Source organism: Ctenopharyngodon idella, chromosome 11, assembly GCF_019924925.1.
Source record: "Ctenopharyngodon idella isolate HZGC_01 chromosome 11, HZGC01, whole genome shotgun sequence".
Classification (NCBI taxonomy): Eukaryota; Metazoa; Chordata; class Actinopteri; order Cypriniformes; family Xenocyprididae; genus Ctenopharyngodon; species Ctenopharyngodon idella.
In genome coordinates this window covers 10,560,196-10,586,127 of record NC_067230.1, presented here as the reverse complement: position 1 = coordinate 10,586,127, position 25,932 = coordinate 10,560,196, and the positions used below count along the sequence as shown (strand labels likewise).

The window sequence follows — 25,932 nt, the reverse complement described above, 5'->3', positions numbered from 1 at the left end:
GATGAATTTCAATGCCATCTTCAGTGGATTTATGTGGTTTGTTGGTGTGATTTCATGAGCAGAATATGATAGGAAAAAGACACTCCCATTTTACTGGAACACGAAAGCTGAACCGACATCACTCTCATGTAACACATCAAACATTCTGCAATTTAAGACTCAGGGTCAATAATAAAATAAGCTCCATGGTCTAATGGTTGCCTTTTCTGCTCAACTGAGAGCTGTAATGGACAACAGTGATTTAAAATGTGCTCGGACATCATTCAGCTCAGAGATGCTGGGCATTCATCATTAGCGTCTCCAGACATTTTGTGGAAAGTAGGTCATGACTGATACAAATGCATGCAATGGAGACTTGCTCTTGCCAAGCAGATCTACAACACACTGCTCCACATGACCAACAGTATTACAAAATATTTATGTACTTCATATAGAAGATAACAAAACACAAATCACAAATACTGACCAGACAATATTCCAAATGATTAAACTTGAGTCACAATACTTTTTTGAGGTTTAGACTCAAAACTTATACAATGGGTTAAAAAAAACAAATATCCAAAGTCCAAAACCACATGTAGTGTCAACAAGAACCGACAAGAGACTGAACTAAACAGGTGGTACTACACACACACACACACACACACATATATATATATATATATATATATATATATATATACACACAGGACTACACAAGTAAAATACTATTTTTATACCCATTTTTATTTGCAAAACAACAAATTTAGCCATTCTTAGGTTGACTTTGAAAACTGTAACTATGTTTTTCTGTGGTGCTTTCAAAATACAGCTTTTTTTTTTTTTTTTTTTAACTATTCAAAATGTCAACTTATGCCAGGGGACTATAATATACCTATAATAAGTCTTTTACCAGAAAATTGGCTGGTTTGTTTTTAAAGCAATAAAAGATAAGAGCAGTACAGAGTTTATAGCAAACCTGCTTGGAAATTTTTGAAAATTGCTTATTTATTATTTTTGCAATTTCGTTTCGTGCCACTAATGGTCCACACACACTGCACCATTATGTTTATCATTCTCAAACATTACCCTGACGTTGTGTTTCCGTTTCCTGTTTCTGTTTTACGATCTGTTATGTAAATTCAGAATCAGATCCAACACATCTAGAATAAAAGTTCTAGTATCAGGTCTGACTCCAGTTTATGGGCCATGTTCATAATTGGGTGGACCAGTGACAGGCCCAAAGACAGCTGTGGAGCCAAGGCTGTCAGTTTAATAATGTTGTGATAATCTGAGCTTCACTTACCTTCATGTCAGAGGTTTCATTCTCCAGCTTGGACAGGTGGTGTGAGTTGTCCTGAAGCTCACGGCGCAGGTGAGAGTTCTCCTTACGGAGGTCCTCCACCTGCCGCACCAGCTGGTCATAGGAGGCCGTTGGGTATGACATCATCACTCGATTGGATCCCTGAAAAGGTCAGAGGGCAGGGGTCAGAGTCAATGCAATCACAGTTGGTTTGCAGTCAACCATACATTGCAGCATCCTTTGAGAACAATGTTGAAAAAGTAAGTCATATCAGTGTAAGGTACACTGTAAAAAAAAAAATGACCATGATTTTAACGGTAAAAGACTGTAAAAATGCTACGGTGAAAAACAGTTAATCAGTTTACAGAAAGTTTCCGTACTATATACGGTGTATAACTGTAATAGATCTAACAGTACATTTAATATAATTTTACGGTAAAATACCGTTAAATTTACCGTTTTTGGAAGTGAAAAATAACATGTCATTGTATAATTTACAGTGAAAAACCGTAAATTGACATTCCCACAATTCCCTGCGTGACACTTCACATTTTATGAATTTTTGTTGAAATAACTGTTTCTTTTTAGTTTTTCTTATGTACATTAGGGTTTTTTGTTACATCTAATGTTGTTAAATTAAAGTTTCTTGCATTTTTAAAATTTCATGTGTGTTACCATGATGGTGTTTAGTGTTTGTGTGAATGACACTGTGTGCACTTTTATATATTACTATTGTCCTTCTCAGCTTGTGGAAAAGCTGCTTGTGATGAACTTTGATTCATCTTGTGACTTTCATCACCACTGTGTTTGGTGGTTGTCAGTGTATTACAAAGGTACAAAACAGATATTAATACTTCAATAGGTTGGTAAATTAACATTATATCAGTTAATTAAAATACTGTAAAGTGGATTTTTTTTATATTGGTCTATATGAAAATCATGGTCTCTGTTTTGTTCAGTTTGTCTAAAAGCAAAAACACTTCCCATAAAATGTTTTGCCTAAAAGTATTTTCACTAGATTGCTTTACTGACTGCAGAAAATAATGTAGTCTTATTCACTGGTGTGCTGTCATTTGTCATTTTTTTTGGTTACATAACTGAAAATATGATGCATATTATAAAAAGACATCAGAATAAACACTGAAGTCTTTAAAGTCTTATTTATATTAAGTAAACTAAAATAAACACTGACTATAACAAAATGTTTTTAGTTTTATCTAAAGTAGAATTCTTTATTCTGCTTTCTCATTTTATAGCTAATTTATCTTTTGTTTTTAATGAAATTATTGGCATTAGTAACATTGTGGTTGTTGCTTAATATATTCTACTGCCCCCTTTATAATAAATAATCTTTTCCCTTTGTATGAATGTTTTTTGTTTTTTTTGGAAAATAAATATTTTAAATTCATTTTAAGTACAAATTTAAGGTTTGAAACAAATCAAATAATTTGAGAAAAACTAAATATTTTTGAATTGTTAATTTTAAAAGTATCTTTTCAGTGTATGCACCTCCCCATGACCAGCCTACCAGTTCTAATCACCTTGATCAAGATGGTCTACCAAGTTTAACGTAGGTCCAACATCAGATAACAATCAAAAAAATGGACCACTTTGGAGCAGCTAAAAAACATTTTTTAATCTGCCATTTATACAAAATAAAAACAGTGAGGAAATATGAAGGAAATACTATTTTTTGCCTTCTTTTCCTCCACAGAAGCATACATATATTCAGAACTGTAAATAAATTACCCACAAGCCAAAAACCCTCTCTAATAGCTGAGGTGTTGTCAGGACTCATGACCTCTCAGGAACATTTCATACTGCTGCCATCTAATGCCAAAAAGTAATCATCAGCCAAATTTAATTTAGATTGATTTCATATTTAATCAATGTTCGAACTTGGCCAGGCCTGAATGTATTTCCCGTGGGGCTTCCAGACAGATTGGCAACTATTAAAGAGAAAACCTAGATAAAGCCTAAAAGAACAACTGACATTTGTAACATTGGATCCAGAAATACATATACATTTTTTATTGGCCTTATTACAGTATCAAACATTACCTGGTGTATGTACAGTATACTATAATCTATATATAGATTATACTTTTAATGGAAACTCAGATGAGAAAATAATCAACAAAACAAATATTTCAAAAACTGCAATCAAATAGTTTGTAAATTAGTCATTTTTCTAAAGCAACACTGTCCAACAGTGATTCAAACAGTGATAAGTCACAGTGTATAGTGAAAGGTAGTGTAAGATAAATGGTGTGCATGTGCTTTTAACCAGGAAGCTGTGTAAACGTCAAATGGAACATGAAATGTTCCACAACTCTATATATAAAATTGAGTATATACTGTAGTATGTCCAACTTTATCCGCATGCATATATTCACCTAAAACAATTGCATATAGCAAATCTCAACTGCTTGATTGCTTGTATCGTCTCAATATGTAAACTATATTATCACCCAGCTCTAACCTGCAATGCAATGTGAAGATATTGAGATATTATAAACATTAACATCATGATTTTCTGTAAAGCTGAAACAATATGTATTGTGAAAAGCGCTATTCACATAAATTCAGCTTGACATTAATTTACATTCAACCTCAAAAAACAAATACTGCATTCTGTATACCATATTAGATTTGAAAAAAGCAAAGTCTGCCTTTAAGCTTTTGGATGACCAAATTCCAAAAAATCATCACCAAGCCATCTGTCTGTATGAACAGAGCCTCCTTGCGGTTGATATGACAGGTTTACATTATTCACGGCTGTGTTAATTCTCTCTGTGACTGGTGCCAGCAGCTCCTCCAACCCTTTTTGACCATCCCCCACTATAGACCAGATCAGGAACACATTAAACATTCTTATTTCCCCCACTCTCTCTCAGTCAGTAGTCTTCTCTGCTGTCTTTTCCTGGCTTTCTATCTTTTTTATATGCTCCTGTCCCTCCAGTAATAATATACATGCACATACCCTAAGCACTTCCACGTTTTAATGATGTGTGGTCATGTTTGTTGTTTAGTTCAGATTTACAGTATGGAGGAAGAAAACAGATGCTGGGGGATGGGGAAGCTTGAACCTCAAACATCTGAATCTATTTACTCTTTAAAGTGGGGTCTACACCAGTGTGATAATATAAACCTCAACCTGATACTGATAATAGAATGTCCTTACACATCTTAAAGCCTTACTTATACTTTTGCCTGGCGACGATGTTTGTTTTTATTACACTTCACCAAACTCACACCACAAAAGAACCAAACAATCCTGTAAAACCCAGTAAACCTTGAGATTCTTACTTGTGACATTAGAACCAAATACTGTATATGGATATGAGAATATTTGTATAAAATTATATTAAACATTAAATATTTAAATATTTCCTAATTTCATTAAACATTTTCATTTAATTTCGTGAACATTTCTTATTAAACATGGACCTTTATTTTTATTAAAAAAAGCTTGTTTCTGCTATTGTAGGCTCATTTTGTAAATGTAAGCAATTAATTTAGACAAAATAAGATGCTGGTACAGACATACCTGCCTGGCCAGAATCGCCTCAAAGTTCAAAGTGCATCTTCGGAAATGGAGCAGTGTGGAAAGTTACAAAAAAATCCTGTGCACATCGTTACGCGAAATGAGGTCTTGTGCAATCAACGTGCACGACTGCCCACACTGCGATGACGTCATTTTTGCTACGCACACCTTCGCGCTCATGCAGACGCGGCGAGTACAAACCAGCCTTAACATAACCCTAAACATTTGAACAGAGACTACAGCTCAACACCGCATACAGTAACAAACCAACACATCTTTAACCCATTTAAACACACTCTAACACATTTAAACACCATTTTAAATACAACTCAACACAGCTTAACACTCCCTAACACACCCTAAAACAGCTCATCTTAATACAGCCATGAAGCAGCCCAACACTATGCACAGCCCCTAAAACCACCCAATATTGTCAGGTTTATGTTCAGTTTGTTTGTGTTTTAGTTTTGGTTTTTCCAGCCCCACTCAGGACCCAGAGCACAGCCAGACTTCAGCCAAGCCCCCCATGGACCGAGAGCCTGTGCCCACGGCAGAGCCCGTAACTCCACCTCGGCCCGCCGAGCAGTCAGCTCTACCTTGGCTCCTTGCCCCCTCAGCTCCACCTGGGACCGTCGTCCTTGTGGCTCCACCAGGCTTCCCTCCTGGCCAACTCTGCCTTGGTCAGTAGTCACTCTGTCTACGCCATGGACTTCTGGGACTTTGTCTGAGCATTGTCCCTCCATTCCTTTGGCTCCATTGGGTTCCGCTTTCTGTTTGGCTCCGCCTTGGTCCTCAGTCACAGTGGCTCTGCCTCAATCCTCCAGCACCCTGGCTGCACCTCGGCTGCTCGTCACTGTGGTTCCACCTAGGCCTCCCTTTCGTGTTGGATTCTAAAAGACTGTTTGTTTGATACTCTCCTGCGTTGTGTGATAGGGTTGGGCAATGTCTACCAAATTGGCATCGGACGATGTTTACAGTGAAACATCGCAATGGACGATGACATCGGGGTGCACAGAGTGGAAGGGATGAATGAAGCGTGTTTGGCTTTAGATAAAACTACTAGAGGATATAGCGCTGAAATATCATTACCACAAATGATCCCGAGTGTTTGTGATGTGATCTGCACCGCTGTTTTGACGCACTGCTCACTTCAACTAGAAACAGTAAAATGGCGCTACTGTTCTGTCTCGTGGTCCAGATGGAAACATGCCGGGGCCGGATGCGGACTGTGGCTCGCCATTTGAATATCAGTGGTTTAGTTCGAATCACGTGGAATCACGATGCCGGCTCAACACGGACGATGGCATCGTCTATTGGCCCACAGCTTAAAGGACACTAATAGAACTCAACACATTTTAACAAACCCTACACAGCTTAACACAACCTAACACAGGCTAGAGGTCTGCATTCCCCGCTAAGATTTCTTGCTGCGCGGGATTAAATTTTGAATGAAAGGCGGATTGCGGTCGGTAACTATAGTGTACATTAGGTAGGAACCCAGTCGAGATGCTTTGACATCAGCGCATCTGTGCTTGAAGTGAACTTGAAGTGAACAAAACTTTCTGCAGTGGTGGCGTTCACACAGTCCCCAGTTCCTTGTCCTGAGAAACCTGGCAAGATATGTTCTTTGCATTAGAGGTCTGCGCGAGTGCACCTTCAGAGAACATTCAACCTTTGTGATTGGATTTTGGAGGAGAGACGTTCTGAAACAGTCTTCAGTCAGCGTCATTCTGTTCTTGCGTGGATGTTAAAAAAGATTTCATTTTGCAGTATAGCTAGTAAGCCAACAGTTTTCGTTTATATGTATTTTTGGCTTAGCCTATAGTTTAGAGGGACATGTTGTAGGCTATTTAATTTAGCCTATTTTTCTTTGTGACATTTTTTCTCTGACATTTTTTAGGGTGTTGACAGCATCATAAGACAAATAACAAATAAAAACCTTGTATATGCTATGCAAAATTTTATAATTGTTATCCCCAATCACTCTCTTTCTTTAGGGGAAGTTTAAATGCGAGATTCTGGAAACAATATAAATTTAGCAGGACTCGTCGGGTCGGGAAGAAAATCACTATATGCGGATAGCGGGTGAACACAGAGTGAACTTTAGGCGGGAGTGGGTGCGTGCGGAATAGAACCTTGCGGGATCGGGCGGGAGTGGGACGAAAAAAACAGTCCTGCGCAGACCTCTAACACAGGCCAATACAGTGTTACATTGTAACATTTACATAACACATCCACATACTACTGAATTATTTTTATCTACCTTATTTTTAACGTAAGTGTGGGCGCGGCCATTTTTAACTTGAATGCGCAAGGCTTCCGAACCGGTGTCATCCAGTTCCAGTTATTTAAGCCATTCAAAAACAGTCTGTTTCACAGCTTGAAATTGCAAACTGGTATTTGTTAACTTATTTTAATTTATAATCATAAACATACTTGTTTGTAGCGCAAATAGTTTAGCAGCACAGATACGAAATACCAAGGCATTCACTGCAATCACGACTATCCTCTAATTGTCTAAATTAAGTCTCTGTAATTCTGCTCTAATAGCCCTCCATTAGTCAAATAAAGATTTACTCACAAACAAACTGCTGTGTTCTCCAGAATGAACAGATCCCAGTTTTAGCCAGTGTTAAACTACATTACTAGAGCTGGCCAGACCCCAGGACACTCAATCAGACCTCTCTGGAGAGCCATGTGCCTTTATATCCTCGGGTGAGGTCCATCTAAGGACAGGCTGGATTATATAAAGATCATGCACAGCCCCAAAATCAATCAATTAAAATTCAGACTTACAGATCAATAGAGAAAACCAATTTACCAGGAACACGATGGCCAGAACAGTGGTTGAATTTGACGCAACTGCTTTTAGATTATGAGGACACAGTGAACACAGTATCTCTCTGTAATTTCAGCAGGGTTTGGACAGCATAAATTATTCTGGACAGCACAGGAGACCCTAAATTGAAAGTGTGTGTTTAGTAAGATATAAAATGAGAGGGGGAGAGAGCTAAAAAATGGAGAGATGTTTGATGATGAAGCATGTGTGACCGTCCACAGGGATTAAAGCACAGCTGGTTCATCTTTTTCATTTGGCTAGTCTTGTTCCAGATCTAATAGGCTGAATGCACGACCAATTGGGCGCCATGCAGAGACATTAGATGTTTCTGCATTTTAATTGGCTCCTGGAGGTGTTTCAATAACTGTTAAATTAATGATGCCAGGAGAGGAAATGGCGATTCCTCCTTTTTTTTTTTTTTTTTTTTTAATCTTTTGTGCTTTCTGTGCTCTGCTGTATATGCTGCAGTGGATGCTGGGTAATCTGCTCAAAGATCTATCCCTTGAGGAAAATAACTGAAAGAGTGTTAGAGAGCTACCAATGCGGGGCAGCAGTTCTCAATAGTTGCCATGGCAACACCCTATCCCTGCTCTCTTTAGAAGGGAATGCTCTAAAAATCACAGCCTCTGATTCTGCATTGTGACTAGACATAAAGTGATACCCAAACATACAGTTTGTCTCACTGTATGCTGTGATCCTCAGATCTACATTTGTACAGCACATCTTCCCTGGGTTACATGGGAAAGGCAGAGAGGACAGATACACAGGCTGAGGGTGTTTCTTTTTTTTTTTTTTAGAGGCAATGAAATAGTCTAATGATGCAGCTTTTGTTTAGAACAACCAGAACAAACAGAAGACATTAGTCAGAAATGAAGGAGCTGTTGTACTTTTGCTGTTTTTTTTTTTTTTTTTTTTTTTAATAATATATATTTAATGACGCCAGGCCATAAATTAACTTCTGATTTAGAGAATTGCAAATAAATAAATAAATAAATAAATTAATTAATTAATTAAAAAAAAAAAATAGTATAAGTGAGTCAGATATATTAATTATTGTTTTGGCACAGAAATGTTTCTGAAAACAATTCTGTACTGACTGAATTTTTAGAAGTTATCGGCAATACAACACATGGTTGAAAGTTTAACCGTATTTACTGTGTCAGGTGAAAAGAGAATCAGTGATGTTGTGTGAGTGGCTCACACATGTAGCTATGACTCTATGTCCTAAAGTCCTCCCTAACTGTGATATAACAACAGCCTGAGGCTCTTCATGCACACACAACAGTGGGCAAGCACATTAACAGCAAATGACGGGAAGGTCAGCAAACAGCCTCACTGAAACATAGTAATTTTTCAATCAACCATAATATAATATAATATAATATAATATCAGACTGTTCATTCTTTCAGTTTTAAAAATGGTATGAATATTCCATAACCAAAAGACATTGTAAATGCATTCATGTGCACCCAACACATGATTAGCAAACGCAAGGAATCTATATTACATTATATTATATTATATTATATTATATTATATTATATTATATTATATTAATAAGAGAGAGCAGAGATAAGCTAATTAGAAAAAAAAAAACAATTTAACATATCATTTATTAAACCCCATAATAATCAAGTGGTCTTATTCATTTTTAAAGAAACGTGTTGAGCAGAGGGTTTCTGATACGATGAACTAAAGTAGGCCACAAGCAGTAGGAATGAGAACAAAGAAGATGGAGGATGCTTACACTCCTCCCCCCTCCCTGACCACATCTCACAACAACCATTCACTCCTAGACCGTCTGGTTACCAAGGAAACAGCACCTGCAAAGGAAGGCACCATGCTTGAGAATCCCATATCTGATCCAGCAGGTCATGTGTTTGTTAAGAGACTATGTTAACCGGACTGTTATGCTGTACTGTGTGACAGTTTGTATAAAATGGTGGCTGCAAATTCAGGCAATTCATCCATCATACAAAAGGGGAATAGTCAGACATTTCATTGAGTGTATATTGTTTTGGAATGTTCCAAAACAAATACCCCTTTTTCCAGCCAGTAAAAACCGAATTGCCTGGATTACTTTAACATTTTAATAAAGGCATTTCTTATAAAGCTGATCCTATGTTAACGTCCTCTGCATTAGCACTGAAGTCTCCATGCCAAAGACCCATCAATCAACAGTGTGGTTATAAAGTAAGGTCATTGAATTATTCAGATGACCAAGGGTCTAGTAATATTAATGACTCATCACAATTTCATCTAATGGTAAGCAAAATTTAGCAGGACAGGAGAGATGCCAAAAGAAATATGCAACCATATTTTTTTATTTTTTTTACAAAAAAAAAAAAAAAAAAGCACTACAGTAACCTTCATAATATGTTCCATATCATTAATTCCAACATCCCTGAAGACTGGAAAATTGCACCGACTCTCTAAAAATGTGCAAGCACAGATGAATATTGTATTATGATCAGGTTTCAGATTCTAAGCTGAAGTTCTCGCATGTCTTTCAACAGATATACTGTATATTATATCTCATGGGACATATCAATCTATACTGACCACAACATGACTAAACCTTTATTAAAATCAGCTTTGACATATTATGCATGCTGAGGAAGAAAACAAAAAACAAAAAACAAATTACACATCAGACCTTCTATTTATAAACAACAGCAATTACATAAGCTTTCCAGCTGTTGGACCACACCTCTAAAAACAACAACAACAACAACAACAACAACAAAACATCTCAGGATAGGACTGTAACCACGGTTCCCTGAGTAGGGGAATGAGACATTGCATCTTGTATCAATGCTATTGGGAACGTCATCAGCGTGACCGGTGTCTGAAGCATGTATGTAAACACGACAATTTTACTGACTGACAACAGTCCATGACATCATTACCAGAGTGCCCTTGAGTATAAGAGGGAACCTGCAATGTACATCATCAACTTTGTCAGATGGAGACGTGCAGGAAAGCCAGAGGCATGGCAATGAGATGCAGTGTCCCATTCCCTTCTCATGGAACCATGATCACAGTCATAACCTGAGACATTCCCTTTCGAAGTGGAACTCAACACTGCATCTTGGATCTACGCAATGAGAACAAATATCCACTCTGCCATGCTGATGGAATGCCAGCCTTGTTAGCTGTGCCTATGCACAACCATAATGGGCATAGCATAAATTGACTCGACGGACTTACTTAGCCGGAATCAGATGCGTTTAAATAAATTGCAAAACCAAAACTTCCATCCGGTTGCAACCAAGTGTGAACAGAGCTTCCACATCGTGAATTACTCACAATCGGTGCATTCAGAACCTTTGAGAACTGAACACGCATGCTCCTCACCCAAACACCAAATGCACAAATTGTGTGTGTCCTCAAGTGTCAAACAGAGCCACATACTTCCTAAAATGCTTGTCTGAGTATTCCATACTAAATCGTCTTCACACATGCTACTACAAACAAATGGCTCCTGAAGACAAAAAAGCTGATGACGCACATTGCAGGCACCCTCTTATACTCGCAGGCACTCCGGTAATGAAATTATGGACACTCGTTGGCCGATAAATTTGTAAAATTGTTGTGTTTACACACGTGCTTCAACACTGATCACTCTGATGACATTCCCCATAGCATCAATCCAAGATTAAATGTTGAGTTCCACTTTGAAAGAGAACCCGATATATTAGTGCTAACAATCGAATAAAAAAAGTTAACTAATTAATCAGACATTTTTATGTAACTAATCTCAATTAATCGCACCTAACATTAAAGTTTTTAATATATTCACATTCACATTTTATCTCCAAATTAATGTAAAAACAACATGAAGACAGTATATTTTAAATATTTGATCTAACATATTCAGAATCAAACACTTCACAGTCTTCACTGCATAATTTAGATTAAAATATAGATTAATTTTTTATTAAAGCTACAAAAATTATTCAATTAAGAGCGGTGAGTGATTTTCTTTTTCTTTTGTTCTTTGATTAACATTAATGGCACACTGTATCAGGTTTATTACTGTCGCACATGACACGGATCTGCATCCTATTTTCTCACAACTCCTCGTGTTCATTTAAGACTTTATTTAACTAATTTAAGACTGTGCTTGTGAGGACAAAACGGACATTGTGTTTTTGTCCATTCGAGCGTGAAAGAGAACTCAATGTGGCTGACGCACTGTCTGATGCGGCTTTCTATGCGCATGAGTCGTGTGTGTCACACAGACAGAAGATTCGCAGACAGTGCGCACCAGTACAGCACTGCGTTCTCTTTTGTGTCTTGTTTTGTTTCAATGGTTTAAAAGCATTTGCATGACTAAGAGCGCGATCATATAAAGTAACGCTAGCAAAAATTTAATCGCATGTTAACGTGTTAATTTTGACATTTTAATATATAAAATGTTATATTAAAATTTCAAAACTGAACTGGCCTATATGTTGTTTTAAAGATTAACTGTCATTTTCATTAGAATATTTCCAAGGTGCCCCTGAGGAAACAACCTCTTATAGTTAGTTCATGAAGCACAACCATCTTCTTCTGTCTGAATAGCCAGCAAGGTTTTACTACTCAGTAATAACATTATGGGTGTCAGTTTCTATTATTCTCACATAACATTACATAACAAGTTCACATTTTTCGTTTTTTGGCAAACTAACGCATCACATCCATGTCCATGGGGACTAGGTTGAGTCATCAACCTGCACAGGGATGGTCCAGACATGGGTTTTCAAGGACAGTAACTCCCTGGTTATGGTCCCTGAAACATCTAGAATTAATGCTGGTTGAATTCAGCCTTTATGCTTTAGAAGATGTGGCCTCAATTTAATGAATTTGTTTTTTTAGGGGTAATAGTCTCACTATATAATAATGTAATTGGTAATAGTTTACATTATATATACAACACTATTACATCTTGTTGTACAATTTTTTTCCTATATATAAAAAATTATATATAGTATGCTAAATAGTTGTGCTCATGTTCTATCTCTTAATGCGCTCTACAAGTATGCTAATAAAACATTCTCTTAATGAAGCATTCTCCATGAAATCATGAAAGAACTGATCATCCACTTATCATACAATAATCATACAGTGCAAGATAATCATCCACTTATCATACAATAATTCTTAAAATATTGATTAACCATCCACCTCACTATGAATTTGTTTATTGCTATTACATTTCTCTATCAGTAAAGTAAGTATTTCAGGCAATAGTTCTATGCCATGAATAAATGTGTACCAAGGTATTTATGCATTCTTCATACAGAAATGAAGGGGACTATAATAATCTATCTATCTAACTATCTATCTAATAAAACGATTTTATGATAATAGTTTTCCTTAGCTCTGATGTTCATTGAGCCATGTTCAGAGTCTGGTCTAGGATAAAAAAAAAAAAAAAAGACTAGTCTACACACAATATTGTACATACGATAACATAAATCGTCACATTTTCTTTGTGCTCATGCAAAATTCAAGGTGATGGAGGCCGAAATACATTTTCACAAGATCATTTCCTTACTTCTATGGGCATCGAATGGCTTCAAATGACTGATAAGAAGCTTTTATCATAACTTGAACAAGAAAATGACCCTCGGATACGTGAATATCAAAGCCCATGACTCGGGTACAGCAGATATCTTTGATGTTTTATTGTTGACCTTGGTCGTGATATTTAGCTACGATATCGGACAGAGAAAATCGCTGTTTTTTTTAGATCCCTGAAACAATACGTGTTCTTTATCAGCCAGTTCAATTTAATCGTATTTAGGCATTAAACCTTAAGATTCGTGGGAAAACGCTTATGGTGTGCAGTCCTCTCTGGCGCCCTCATAAATATTCTCATCAGGACCTCATCACGTCTCACGGACACACATTTCATCGTTAAATTTAACGCGTAAATACCTGCAAACATGCATGTGTTGCGATCCATATGTTATCCATTTAACATATACGCTAATAGATTTAATTTGTGCAAATCTTACCTCATGTTCAGCAGCGTTGGTGGTGTTTACTGGGCGTGGAGGCGCTGCTGTCTTTCTCTGTGGGGATGATGCCCTGCATTCAGTGATGCTGCGCGCTCTGATGTCACGGCTCTCTCTCCCTCCCTCCCACACACACATTCGCTTTCTCCTTCTCTCTTTTTTTATTTTTATGTCGAACGTATATTTTGGCAGGAGAAAAATATGCAATTACCTGACCGTGCAGGCTTAGAGAAATGCTGTTGCAATATCATGTGAAATGTGAAAATGTTTTCACATGTATGTAAACATGTGGACACAAAACCACACAAGTATACTTACAGGTAAGTATTATCTATTTAATGAAGGTAAATTATGAATGAAAGGTTAGAATTAAAATTAAAATGGATTAATTTTGATTGATTAATAAAAACAATATTGGTAGGCTATTGGTCAACATGTGTTACACCATATACAGTATATTTCCCCTGGACAATAATACTGAATATGTTTAGCTGCTTTTTTTGAAAATACTTTAAGGTTTGTGTCTATAGGAATTGACTTTCAAAGATAAATCTGAAAAAAATAAAAAATAATAACAAAATAAAAAAAAATTATTAAAAAGTATATTGACAAGTAGCCCCTGTCTCTCAGTTGATTTTATAGTTTTACTTAAGTTTTTATATAGGTTTTCTTTGAAAATTCAGTCACTGTCTTAAAATTACAATTCAATTCTTGGCCACAAACAGAATTAAACATCATTGTAGTCTGGGGGAAAACGATTCACTTACAAACGTAACACACACTGATATTTTGTTACAGCACACTCCAATATATGACCCTAGACCACAAAGCCAGTCATAAGTCACATGGGTATATTTGTAGCACTAGCCAAAAATACATTGCATGGGTCAAAATGATTGATTTTTCTTTTATGCCCCAGATCATTAGGATATTAAGTAAAGATCATGTTCCATGAAGATATTTTGTAAATTTCCTACTGTAAATATATTAAAAATGTATTTTTGCAAGTGGATATTCATTGCTAAGGACTTCATTTGGACAACTTTAAAGGCAATTTTCTCAATATTTAGATTTGAGAAAACCCTCAGATTCCCTCAGATTCCAGATTTTCAAATAGTCGTATCTCGGCCAGATATTGTCATATCCTAATAAACCATACATCAATGGAAAGCTTATTTATTCAGGTAAAAAAAGACCCTTATGAGTGGTTTTGTGGTCCAGGTTCACATATTGAAACACAAATGTATTATAGAACAAACAGTTTTGGAGGATGACATGTAATGGTCATTAGTTCAAGTTCAAGAAAAAACACATGGTGATGAAGTGCATATAAGTCATTCTAGATAAAACTGTCTACCAAATGCATAAATATCACCCTATTGACTTTCACTATTCTCTTGGACTACGGCAACCTTGGAGTAAAAAAGGCTGTGTCTGGAAGACTATATGGGAAAATCGTCAAAGCTTGTTTAAAACAATGGAATAACACATCCATAGTGGTTAATGTGAAATTTTTTTTTTGTCTGTAATATCTGATGAGACAAAATCATAGTGCAGCACTCTCTTTGAAGCAAAAATTGTCGCTATCTCACAGGTAACATGGCTAATATTAAAAGAGGTTAGAATTTTACATTCAAACATCTTGGTCATCATTGAGTAAGCTACATTGTGATTTATATTATGTGAGAATTAAGATTAAGATTTTTAATTAGTCTTATAAAATGTCAGTATTCTTTTTCAGAATAGGCAAGTTTAAATGGCATGTCATTAAATAATTATATTCCAGTGTTATATTGATGACAATGGTTTCAAATTGAGTGTTAAGGGGCAGTGACCATTTGATGTGTGATGCCAATGAGTTTTTATTTATTTATTTTTTAGTAACATTAATACTTCATGTCAAACTCGAGTACTTGAGATATAGGCCTACATGTTACATGTGTTTTCATTACCTATATAAATAATAACATCTCTCCAACACTGCATGCTGTTTTGAAAGTTTTATATGAAGGCTTCACTTATACTGTGAAATGATTGCTTTGTCGATTCATCAGAAAACCATTGGAGGGAGACAAATACTAATACACCACTGAATATAAGTGGTCATCCTGACGCCAAGATGAGCACACCTTATAAGTGGTGTGGAAACGCTTAGGGAGTCTGTTGTTCTAAAATATTTATAGCTGATTGTTTATATATATATATATATATATATATATATATATATATATATACATATATATAATATAGTATAGTATAGTATATTATATATATATATATATATATATATATATATATATATATATATATATAGTATAATATATATATATATATATATATATATATATATACTAAATGCGTTAGGTAATGCTTAATTTATACAACCTGATTACATCGGCAGGTGCACACATGGCATCTGATCCACAATCTCAAAATAATGTGTTGTATAGTGATGATTCAACCATATATAACCGTTTGGACTCAACATATTCTTAACCATATAGTGCCATTTATAGAATAATATATTTCAGGTGCGTACTTAGCTCGTTTAAATAACCTATCTGAATTTTAATCCGTTTATTTCTTATATTTGATAAAGTAAGATATTTTCTTATAGCTATTTTAAAGTTTTATTCTATTTTTATATCATTCCAGTGCCTCCATCCATCCCCAGTGTGTGCCAACAGAGGACAAAATGGTGTTTTATTAATGTAACATCCCCCTTATAGTGACGGAACAATGTTGTATGATCAACATGGCGTAGATGGAGAACAGTTTAACGGTATAGAGCAGGTGGGGTTTTTGTTCTCGTCGTGTAACGGGACACAGGACGCGGGGGTGAGCCGCATATCGCGTGCTTGCGTGCGTCAGAGAGGACGTGGTAGGACAGCTGGAGCGCGCGCGCCCGCCCGCCCGAAGAGCAATAACAGCATTTTCAGCGACATCACTCGATTTACGCCATGCAAATAACACGAGAAAATGAAACGGGACTGGTACGGCAGAGAGTGTAAGACATTTGTCGTGTATCTGATCTCCTAATGCTTCCTGTAATTTATGACTAACAAGATTTGGGACGTTGCAACACAGTCGCCAGGTAAGAATACATCGCTTTCACTAGCTATATATACATAATTGTTTTAGTATGTAAAGCGTTTAGAGAAATGCGGCTTTCATGTATCGATACGCTCATGTCTTTGACGCGCGTCCTTGTAGAATTTCGTGTGACGGACCGCAATAGCATCTTTCGGCGCACAGCAACGTAATGACTTTGAGGAGCCTTTGCATTTTGTTATTCATCGCCTGTTTGGCGACAAAAAAAGCGATTAACGACTTCACGCGTAAAAAATCGTTCTCTTCCTTCCTAGAAATGACGCTTCGTTCAGTGCGAATTTGTGTGAATGAAGCTCTGATGATCTTATTTGTTTCCGTATGAATGTGAACGCGACATATGATTAAGTTAAACGAAATTTTAAATAGCATGTTCTGTTATCCACGGCCTCTCATTGCTTCGAAATGCTCATTCAGGTTTCATGGCCTATATGTGCTTTATTACCCAACTGGCTGAGAGAAAATAACAGGATGCTTGTTTTGTATGTTGCCTAATTACAGCTTTACGCGCAATATTAACGCCAGTTGTAACAGCAAACCCCGTTTATTAAGAGATGCGGACCATCTCAGATCTGCATTCCATCAGAGATTTCAAGGAGCTTGAGTAAGAATTGAGTTGGTGGGTTGTGGTATTTTTAGACATCACATGCTATAGACGTTTGCATGTCTCCTGCAGACCACCTCAGTTACACATTTCTTCACCTCAGGGGAAATAGCTGTAGATTTGAAGTTTTTTTTTTTTTTTTTTTTTTTTTTTAAATAATCAGTGTGGATCAGTAAATTATGTTGTGTATGAATATAAAAGAAAATCTAAACTTATCTGAGATTACATTTTTTCCTTTCACTATAAATAGTTTCTTTCACCTCAGTGTATGAATAGGCTGCAGTGACGTAAATTAAACCCACTGTTTGCCAGTTGGTTACTAGGGTAACTGACAGAAAGATGACATGCAACATTAGAAATCATTTTTTTCCCTCTTTCTTCAGTATCTCTGATGACATTCTCTCATTCTTGTTTTTGCTTATTCTCGCAATCACCCTATACATGCCCTCGAGGTCTGTTTCCACAGTAACCAAAGAATTCCCAGAGTCCCAAAAACGATGCACAACTGAGATGTCCCTAAGTGGCTCAAGGAGAATCTCTAATACAGCTTAGGTGTTCAAAGGCCTATTATATACTGACATCATGCAAACTGGTACAAACCAGCAGAAAACGAATGCGATATCATCTACTGCGGTGCCTCAGTGGGTACCGTGCACCATAACCAAGCAGACAGAGGCTGTGGAATATTAACCATGGTAAAATCACTGTAATCCACAGTTTCGAGTAGTTTGATGCTTTATGAAACAGAGCCAGCACCAATATGATAATATACACCAATGTGTGTGTATATATACACATTAATAAGAGACCCGTTTACACTAAGGACAATAACTATAACAATAACTATAAAGTTTCAATAATTGTTTTAATTCTATGAGAATGAACTGATGAACTATAAAAACATTTACAGCCAATGCTTCAATCAGAGCTTGACCATTAAAAATGGCAGATGACGCAACTGCTGCATATGCTTATAATAAATAGAATGTTAGTGTGCATTGGTGTGGATGCTGATGTAGTTATTGTAATAGTTATCTTTATAGTTAATGTTCTTGGTGTGAATGGCCCTTACTAATAAGGCACTTGTATGGAAGCCTGTTTCCGCCAAAATGCTTTGGTAAATCATAATTATGACATAAAGTTAAAAATTATAACATTCTTGGAAAAGTAAAAAATATGACATTAAAAGTCATAATTATGAAATTAAAAGCCATTATTATTACATAAAAACTTGAAATTATGACAGTCAATTTTTTCTATTATGACTTTTTATGTCATAATTTTGACTTTTTATGTTCTAATTTAAATTTTTTGTCATTTTGACTTTTTATCTCATAAGTAGTAGGGTTGGGTTGATAGACGATGTCATCATCCATCGGCGATGCTGACAGACATCACAATGTTAAAAAACTTTTTTTTTAATTCATGCATGCTGCATGAGTGGAGGCTACTGGCGAAACATGCACATAAATACAGTGAATACAGTAAGAGCTGCTGCAAGGAAAGTAGGGAGAACCCCTAGCAGATCTCGGCAGGTGGTGCTGGGGAAGGTGGAGGGCAAGGTAAATTCCCATGGCACGCTGCAGTTGGGTGAATAAATAGAACAAATAAATAGATTGGTCAAAAAGTGGTCAGCTTTAAGAGAATCAATCAGCTGCTCTGAAGAGTTTCTTGACTGAACTATTTATATATAGCTTGCAAAGAATTTATAGGAATACATGGCTACATTTTATGTTTATCGAATGGAGAAAGCGGTGTAGTTACTACAATCTACCAACAGGGTAGAACTGGCACAAAACAATTAAATTCTGATCTTTGGCTCATCAAATCAATATTTAAAGATGGTCTACTTTACAAAATGTTACATTGTAACTCTAAACTGTGCATATGTCTGAAATCTCGTAGCTTCATATTGATAGAGTATTTTAAAAATCAGAAAATTGGTTGTTGTGTCTGTGGAGAGGACAGAAATGGTACCTCACCCAGCCATTTATTTATCATTGATCTGGCATTTATCTTTCATATCCCTGTTCCATTGTTCTCAAACAGCATGTCACATCTCTCACAGTCCTGTGCATTACCTCTATTGGACATAATCTACTAAGCCTCTTCATAAAATGTCTGAAAATAAGAGAAAAATGATGGAATATAATATGTATGAGTCAGTTTTATAAAAGCTTGACTTTGGTTCCATGCACATAGAACAACAAAACATCTTAAATATTCAAAACTTGCTTTCCACTCATTTTATGCTGCCAGCAAACCAAAGAGGAAGTCTTTAGTATGGCTCATCTGGTCTCTGTTCATCTGAGTGATAGTAATCATTACCGCTAATTCAGATGTACTGCTGAAATTTCCTCTGGGGCTGAAGTAGATGTGTGACCCACAGAGCATTTTCAAGCTCTTAAAAACTCTCTGTTAATCAGACCGCATTGGTCTGGTGTGTGTATATTGATCTATCTTGTGAAAATTAGGCATTTAGATAAATTTCTTTTGAGGCTGTAAGGAAGTGGCCCCTGTCTCTGAATGCTGCAAATATTCAGTAAGGTGCCAGAAATATCTGGTGTGAACTTGCTTTCCACAGGAGACTGAGTCCAACGGCTGCTTCACAGCAAGATAAATGAGTCATTAATAGATGACCTTGATGCTGATGGCAGCAGAGACCGTACTACTCAATTCACAAAGGCACACAGACATACAGTGGCGTACACTAATGTACACACACACACACACACACACACACACGCACACACACACAGGTTTGTTTTTGTGAATTGTGGGGACATTCCATAGGCATAATGGTTTTTATACTGTACAAACCTACACTACCCCTACCCCTAAACCTACCCATCACAGGAAACTGTGCACATTTTTTCTTCTCAAAAAAACTCATTCTGTATGATTTATAAGCCTTTTGAAAAATGGGGACATGGGGCAATGTCCTCATAAGCCACCCTCTCCTTGTAATACCTATGTCATACCCATGTCATTATACAAATTTGTGTCCTGATATGTCACAAAAATGCACACACAAATCTATAGAGATTTCTCAGTGAAAATTGTTTCTACATCCTTTTCTTTGTCAGGCATCCCTGTTACCAATGATGTCATGTGTAGATCTCATGAAAAATGTCAAGCACTTCATATTTCAGCCCTAAATTAAGATAAAGAAATCAGAAATTATATTGTACTTTAAGATAATTAAGTCTATTTTTAAGACTTTTGTTTTAGTATTGCAATATTATGTCCTTACAAATTTGAGGTGAAATGTGTAGTTTCTGTGCCACTACCATCACTACCATCATTTCAGACACTTCCCCATCTACAGTATGTCCACAAATGCACAATATTGATTGTGTCGATGTTGCTATATTGTGCTAGTCTAGGTGCTCAAACAAACAGATCTATGCTTTGATAGTGCCACAGAGCCACAGTGTTTACATATTTGGTGGAATCAGCCTACAAGTGGTTTACTTTAAACCATTTCTGCAGGTTAAGCTGGGATAGGGGAAAAACCCAAATGACTTTTTAAAACATTTTTCCCCAAAATTCTCATTGCCCTAATGCAAAAACACATTGTGGTAGTACTTATTAGGATTTCCTTTCATTTTAGGGTAAAATGTGACATTCACATGAAAGGGACATGCGCATATTGATTTTTTTTAATGCTTTTTGGAATAGTACACTATAATTATAGTTAATAATGAGCCCCAAAAAATGTAAATGTGTAAAAAGTGAGAATGATAAAATATATAAATCTCAAACATAAGCACAGTATACTGTTTATGAGAAGCGCATAGATAAAATATATGATGCCGTTCTAAAATGACATTTAGATTTGATCTAAAATCCATTTTATATCATTAAATATATTTAAAATGACAATAAAATAAAAAATGAAATTAGTGTTTGAGTGATGAAACATAGTCATTTTGAATTTATTTTAATTTTTTATTTAATAATTATAAAACATTTTAATTAGTTAATAAAACTGTTAAAACAGTTTGGCACTATTATACACTGAGTGGATTTCGATTTATTCACTATTAACATTTTAATATATATTATTGATTTTAAAAACAATCACTGATCTATTGGTTATCTGCCCGTTTTCCTACCTTACTTGTCGGTATGGGCAAAATCCACTATTGGATGATATTCAAACAGGCATTGTAGTGGTGTTGTAGTACTCAAGACCGGTTTTGGTCTTGATACCGGTCTTAAGACCGTTTTTTTGAAGGTCTTGATCTTGTCTTGGTCTTGACTGCATTTGTACTTGGTCTTGTCTTGGTCTCAAACTAAGAAGACTCTGGATTTTATTTCATGACTGGTGAAGACCACAATTGTAAGGATTTCACTAAATTGTCAATGCATCGTCTGATTTATTAACATCATTAATGTTAATTATTAACATCATTAATTATTCAATTATTTTGAATTTGATTTATTTATACTGTTGTGCAGGGTCAGAAATTTTTGAGGGATTATACTAATGCTCACAAAAAAACAAAAACAAAAAAAACAAAAAACAAAAAAAAAAGATATTGCAAAAAGGTAGTGAGATCTGGATTTTTATATTATAACATATGATATAATTATTAAATATATATAAATACAACAAGAGAGCTGTTTTCACAAATTTAAGCACAATTGCAAATGTGATATCAATTTTATACAAACGTTCAATAAATAAAACATTGTTTAGACATTTGTAATTTTTTTTTACCAATTCAGATGCAACTTCTGTGCCACCTCTGCAGTACAACTGAATTTTGTTGTTAGTGATTTCATTGATTGTTAACAGCTCTATATAGTGTCTTATTATTCAAATTGTATTTATTGATTAAAAATAAAACATTAAGACATAAATGTGTGTCTTTAAGATGAATTTGAGTGCTGATCTGGTCTTGGGCTTGACTCAGTCTCGCATTTTCTTGGTCTTGGTCTTGGTCTTTTCTTGGTCTCCACCCCTCAAAGTCTTGGTCTTAACACACACTGGTCTTGGTATTGACTTGGTCTCGGATTAGGTGGTCTTGACTACAACACTATGGTGTATTAATGTAGAAGGTCACTTGGAGATGTACCAGTGCTGGTCTTCATTTCCTTGCTAATAGATTGATTGGAATAGACATAATAGATACATATAATAGATTTTTTTTTTTTTCTGGTTTGATGTTTGGCAATGAGAATGTTTTCAGAATCTCTATTATTTGTGTTTGAATGTTCACCTCAGAGGACAAATTTATATTGTATATGCTTCTTACGTGGATGTGTAGCAAATGAAACCCTTTTCTTTTTTCAGATCTCAGGGAATAATCTTCTTAACCGCCACATACCCCGATAAACCTGAGCAGCATGCCAGAGCAGAGTAATGATTACCGGGTGGTGGTCTTTGGAGCAGGGGGCGTGGGCAAGAGCTCCCTGGTTCTGCGCTTCGTTAAGGGCACCTTCAGGGACACCTACATCCCGACGGTGGAGGACACATACCGACAGGTCATCAGCTGCGACAAGAGCGTATGCACACTGGAGATCACCGACACCACTGGCAGCCACCAGTTCCCTGCTATGCAGCGTCTGTCCATCTCCAAGGGCCATGCCTTCATCCTGGTCTACTCCATCACCAGCAGACAGTCGCTGGAGGAGCTGAAGCCCATCTACCAGCAAGTGCTGGCCATCAAAGGTAACGTGGAGAACATCCCCATCATGCTTGTGGGCAACAAGAGCGACGAGACCCAGCGCGAGGTTGAGACCAAGGAGGGCGAAGCTCAGGCAAACATCTGGAAATGTGCATTCATGGAAACATCAGCCAAGACCAACTCCAACGTGAAGGAGCTTTTTCAGGAGCTCCTGAACCTGGATAAGAAGCGGGATATGAGTCTGAACATGCGCTCCAGCAAGCAGAGACGTGCAGACAAGCTGAAGGCGAAGTGCAGTGTGATGTAGGAAGCTGGATCCATGGTCGCACCACTCAACGCGTAACTGACTCCTTGATAATGTACATAAGTCCCTCACCTTAAAGGAACAGTATGCCCAAAAAATAAAACTTCTGTCATGATTTACTTATCATCCCGTTTTAAGACCCATATGACTTATTTCACCCAGGGAACACAAAAGGAGAATTTTTTTTAAAGAATTGTACTGACCAAACTTGTCCATGCAAACAAAAAATCTCATTGAAATTGTCAATTTGACTTCTGAGGTGTATTCCAAGTCTTATAAGGGAAGTCATATGAGATCATATATTAACTGTGTGAATTTTAGAATCATAACCATAAGTCGAACTCATGAATGAAACATTCGGACTGATTTTGTGGATCAACTAATTCTTCAAAAAGATTCAAGCAAACAATTTGTTTATGAATTAGATATCATTACATATTGCATTAACATGCCAAATATTCACCCAGGGTGAATGTAAAACTTTTCAGTAAAAAACAATGCAAATTTGAGCTATTTTTTTTTTCATACAAATCTATTGGATGGCTTTATAAGACTTGGAATTCAGTGCACTAGTCATATGGACCACATTTATGAAGCTTTTATGGTTCTTTTGCACGTTTATGATTCTTAAATTTCCTTTTTCGTGTTCAATGGAAGAAAGCCATGCATGTTTGGAACGACACAAGGGTGAGTAAAAGATGACAGAACTTTCATTTTTGGGTGAACTCTCCCTTTAACTATCGATTTCTCTCAGTCTTAATCAGGTAATCTTTAGTGTGCATCCAAACCTTCAATCGTCTCCCTTCCCCTGTATGATCTGGCTCCTGTAGTGACTTTGTGTACAGGACTATAAGCTGACACATGAAGCAGGGAGGACGTCCCACTATTCTCACACATGCTCTCTCTACTGCTTTCTGTGGACTTTTTATTGAATTCAAGACAGACCAAATCATCAATATGGCCATTTTTATGTCTGGCTGTGGCTTTAATGGTACAGTGTCGAAATGCAGACATAAATGTCTTGAACTGGTTATACATTGTACGGGATTCTCATCCAAAGAAGGAAAAGGCCTGGACACAGCTAAAGAGGCGACACTATCCGCTCTTCCAAATTACATAGCAGCACAAAAGCCTTTTACAAATCGGAAAACAATTCGGGACGAAGGACATTCATAGTTAACCGACTTGCCAGTGATGTAACCTGGTATAACAGAGTAAAGTGCATAATGCATGTCTGATGATATAAACTACCTTCATATTAAATGTGATTGAGATCTTTTCATCAAGAACAGAGCTATACCTTATTGAAGCACAGTGAATAAGTCCTAAATGTGATCATTTCTAAAAGCTATTTTTTTGTGAGGGGGGTGGGGGTTTGGGGGTGTCGATCGGTGCTTTGTTTTACTCTGTTTTGTTTTTCAAGTGTTGATGGCACTCGAAAACCTTAATATATGCATTTCATCATCTAACTGAAAACATATATCCTGTATGTAAAATCTATGTGTATTATCAGCACTAATGAAAGCCCCTGTACAGCCCTTGTTTTTCTGTCAGTGTCTATATTTCCTCTGATAATTTATTGCCATTTGCTTTAGCAATACATAATACTATAAAAGCACTTTTAGAATCTTGAGCACATTCAAAACACAGAGCATTAACCTTTACAAAAATGTTCTTGTCAAACACTCTGCGTTTACAACTTTACTGCAGATACAGTGTTTATTCAATAAATATTATGTGAGGGACCAGAAAAATAAAGAAGCACAAACAAAAGGGAATTAATTACTGCTTGTTTTCTTTTGTGGGTTTGAACATCTACATACAGTATACAGTGGCCCCAAAAGTATTTGGATACTTTTGGACACTCGAGTCACGTGTAAAAATGCCATTGCATGACAATGCAAATGCACTGAATTTATATACAAAATATTATCCAAGTGGTATCTGGAAACATATAATGCTAGAGCTCTCAGAACTAATGGCACTTTTCTGAGCAGTTTGTGAACAATTCTCAAGGTGATTTTTACAGGATGTATGAAGTCAGTTCATTATATAGAACAGCATTAATTGATTTATCATTTAATTAATCAAAAATGATTTTGACATGTTTTGCTTGAAAAAGCATGTTTGTGCTATACTCTATCTCTTTCCAGCAAATGCTTTGATATTTCTACATACTTTAAAACAAAAGACATTCCTACATTTTTAAGTCTGACTTAAATGTCAAAATACTTTCTGGGGCCACTGTAGATGAGATTGCAGGTACTCACCATAATTCTTTAAGGTGAGAAGTCTTTTTTAACAGAGATATGAACTTTAGGCCCTTATTACATTACTGTAGTTGATGATAGATAATAATGATAGATACTGAGGGGAATGAGTGTACCTGAAGATGCAACAAGAGCATCTGGTGGAACATCTGCTCAGTCAGCCATGATGTATCTCGGAAGATTCAACAGAAAGAGAAGCATGAATTAGTTGATGAAATAAAAGCATATATTTGTGTATGGGGATTTTACTCTGTTGAGTCTGGGTTGTGTGCTGTGCAGTGTTTTATAAGGAAAGTTGACATTTCCAACAGAACGTCACTGGATGTAAGACTT

General features: G+C 36.3%; 2 protein-coding genes across 3 annotated transcripts in view; one reads left to right on the top strand and one right to left on the bottom strand.

Moving 5' to 3' along the window:
- The window catches only part of apc2 (APC regulator of WNT signaling pathway 2), a 45,940-nt gene extending 32,139 nt beyond the window's left edge, over nt 1–13,801 (bottom strand). Inside the window, exons 1-2 of one of the 2 annotated variants that reach the window (XM_051912774.1) lie at nt 13,678–13,801; nt 1,286–1,444 (exon numbers count right to left, since the gene is read on the bottom strand). In XM_051912774.1, the coding sequence (XP_051768734.1) occupies nt 1,286–1,429 (144 nt within the window). In that variant the 5' untranslated portion in view covers nt 1,430–1,444; nt 13,678–13,801. Of the gene's footprint in view, nt 1–1,285; nt 1,445–9,416; nt 9,540–13,677 lie in introns of those variants that run through there. The other variant, XM_051912773.1, reaches the window with a different exon arrangement.
- Nucleotides 13,802–16,540: 2,739 nt separating this feature from the next.
- On the top strand, nt 16,541–25,111 carry diras1a (DIRAS family, GTP-binding RAS-like 1a). The gene is made up of 2 exons (XM_051913178.1): nt 16,541–16,771; nt 22,692–25,111. Exon 2 carries the CDS (start codon nt 22,745–22,747, stop codon nt 23,330–23,332), a length of 588 nt encoding a protein of 195 aa, XP_051769138.1. The 5' UTR covers nt 16,541–16,771; nt 22,692–22,744; the 3' UTR covers nt 23,333–25,111.
- The last annotated feature ends 821 nt before the right edge of the window (nt 25,112–25,932 follow it).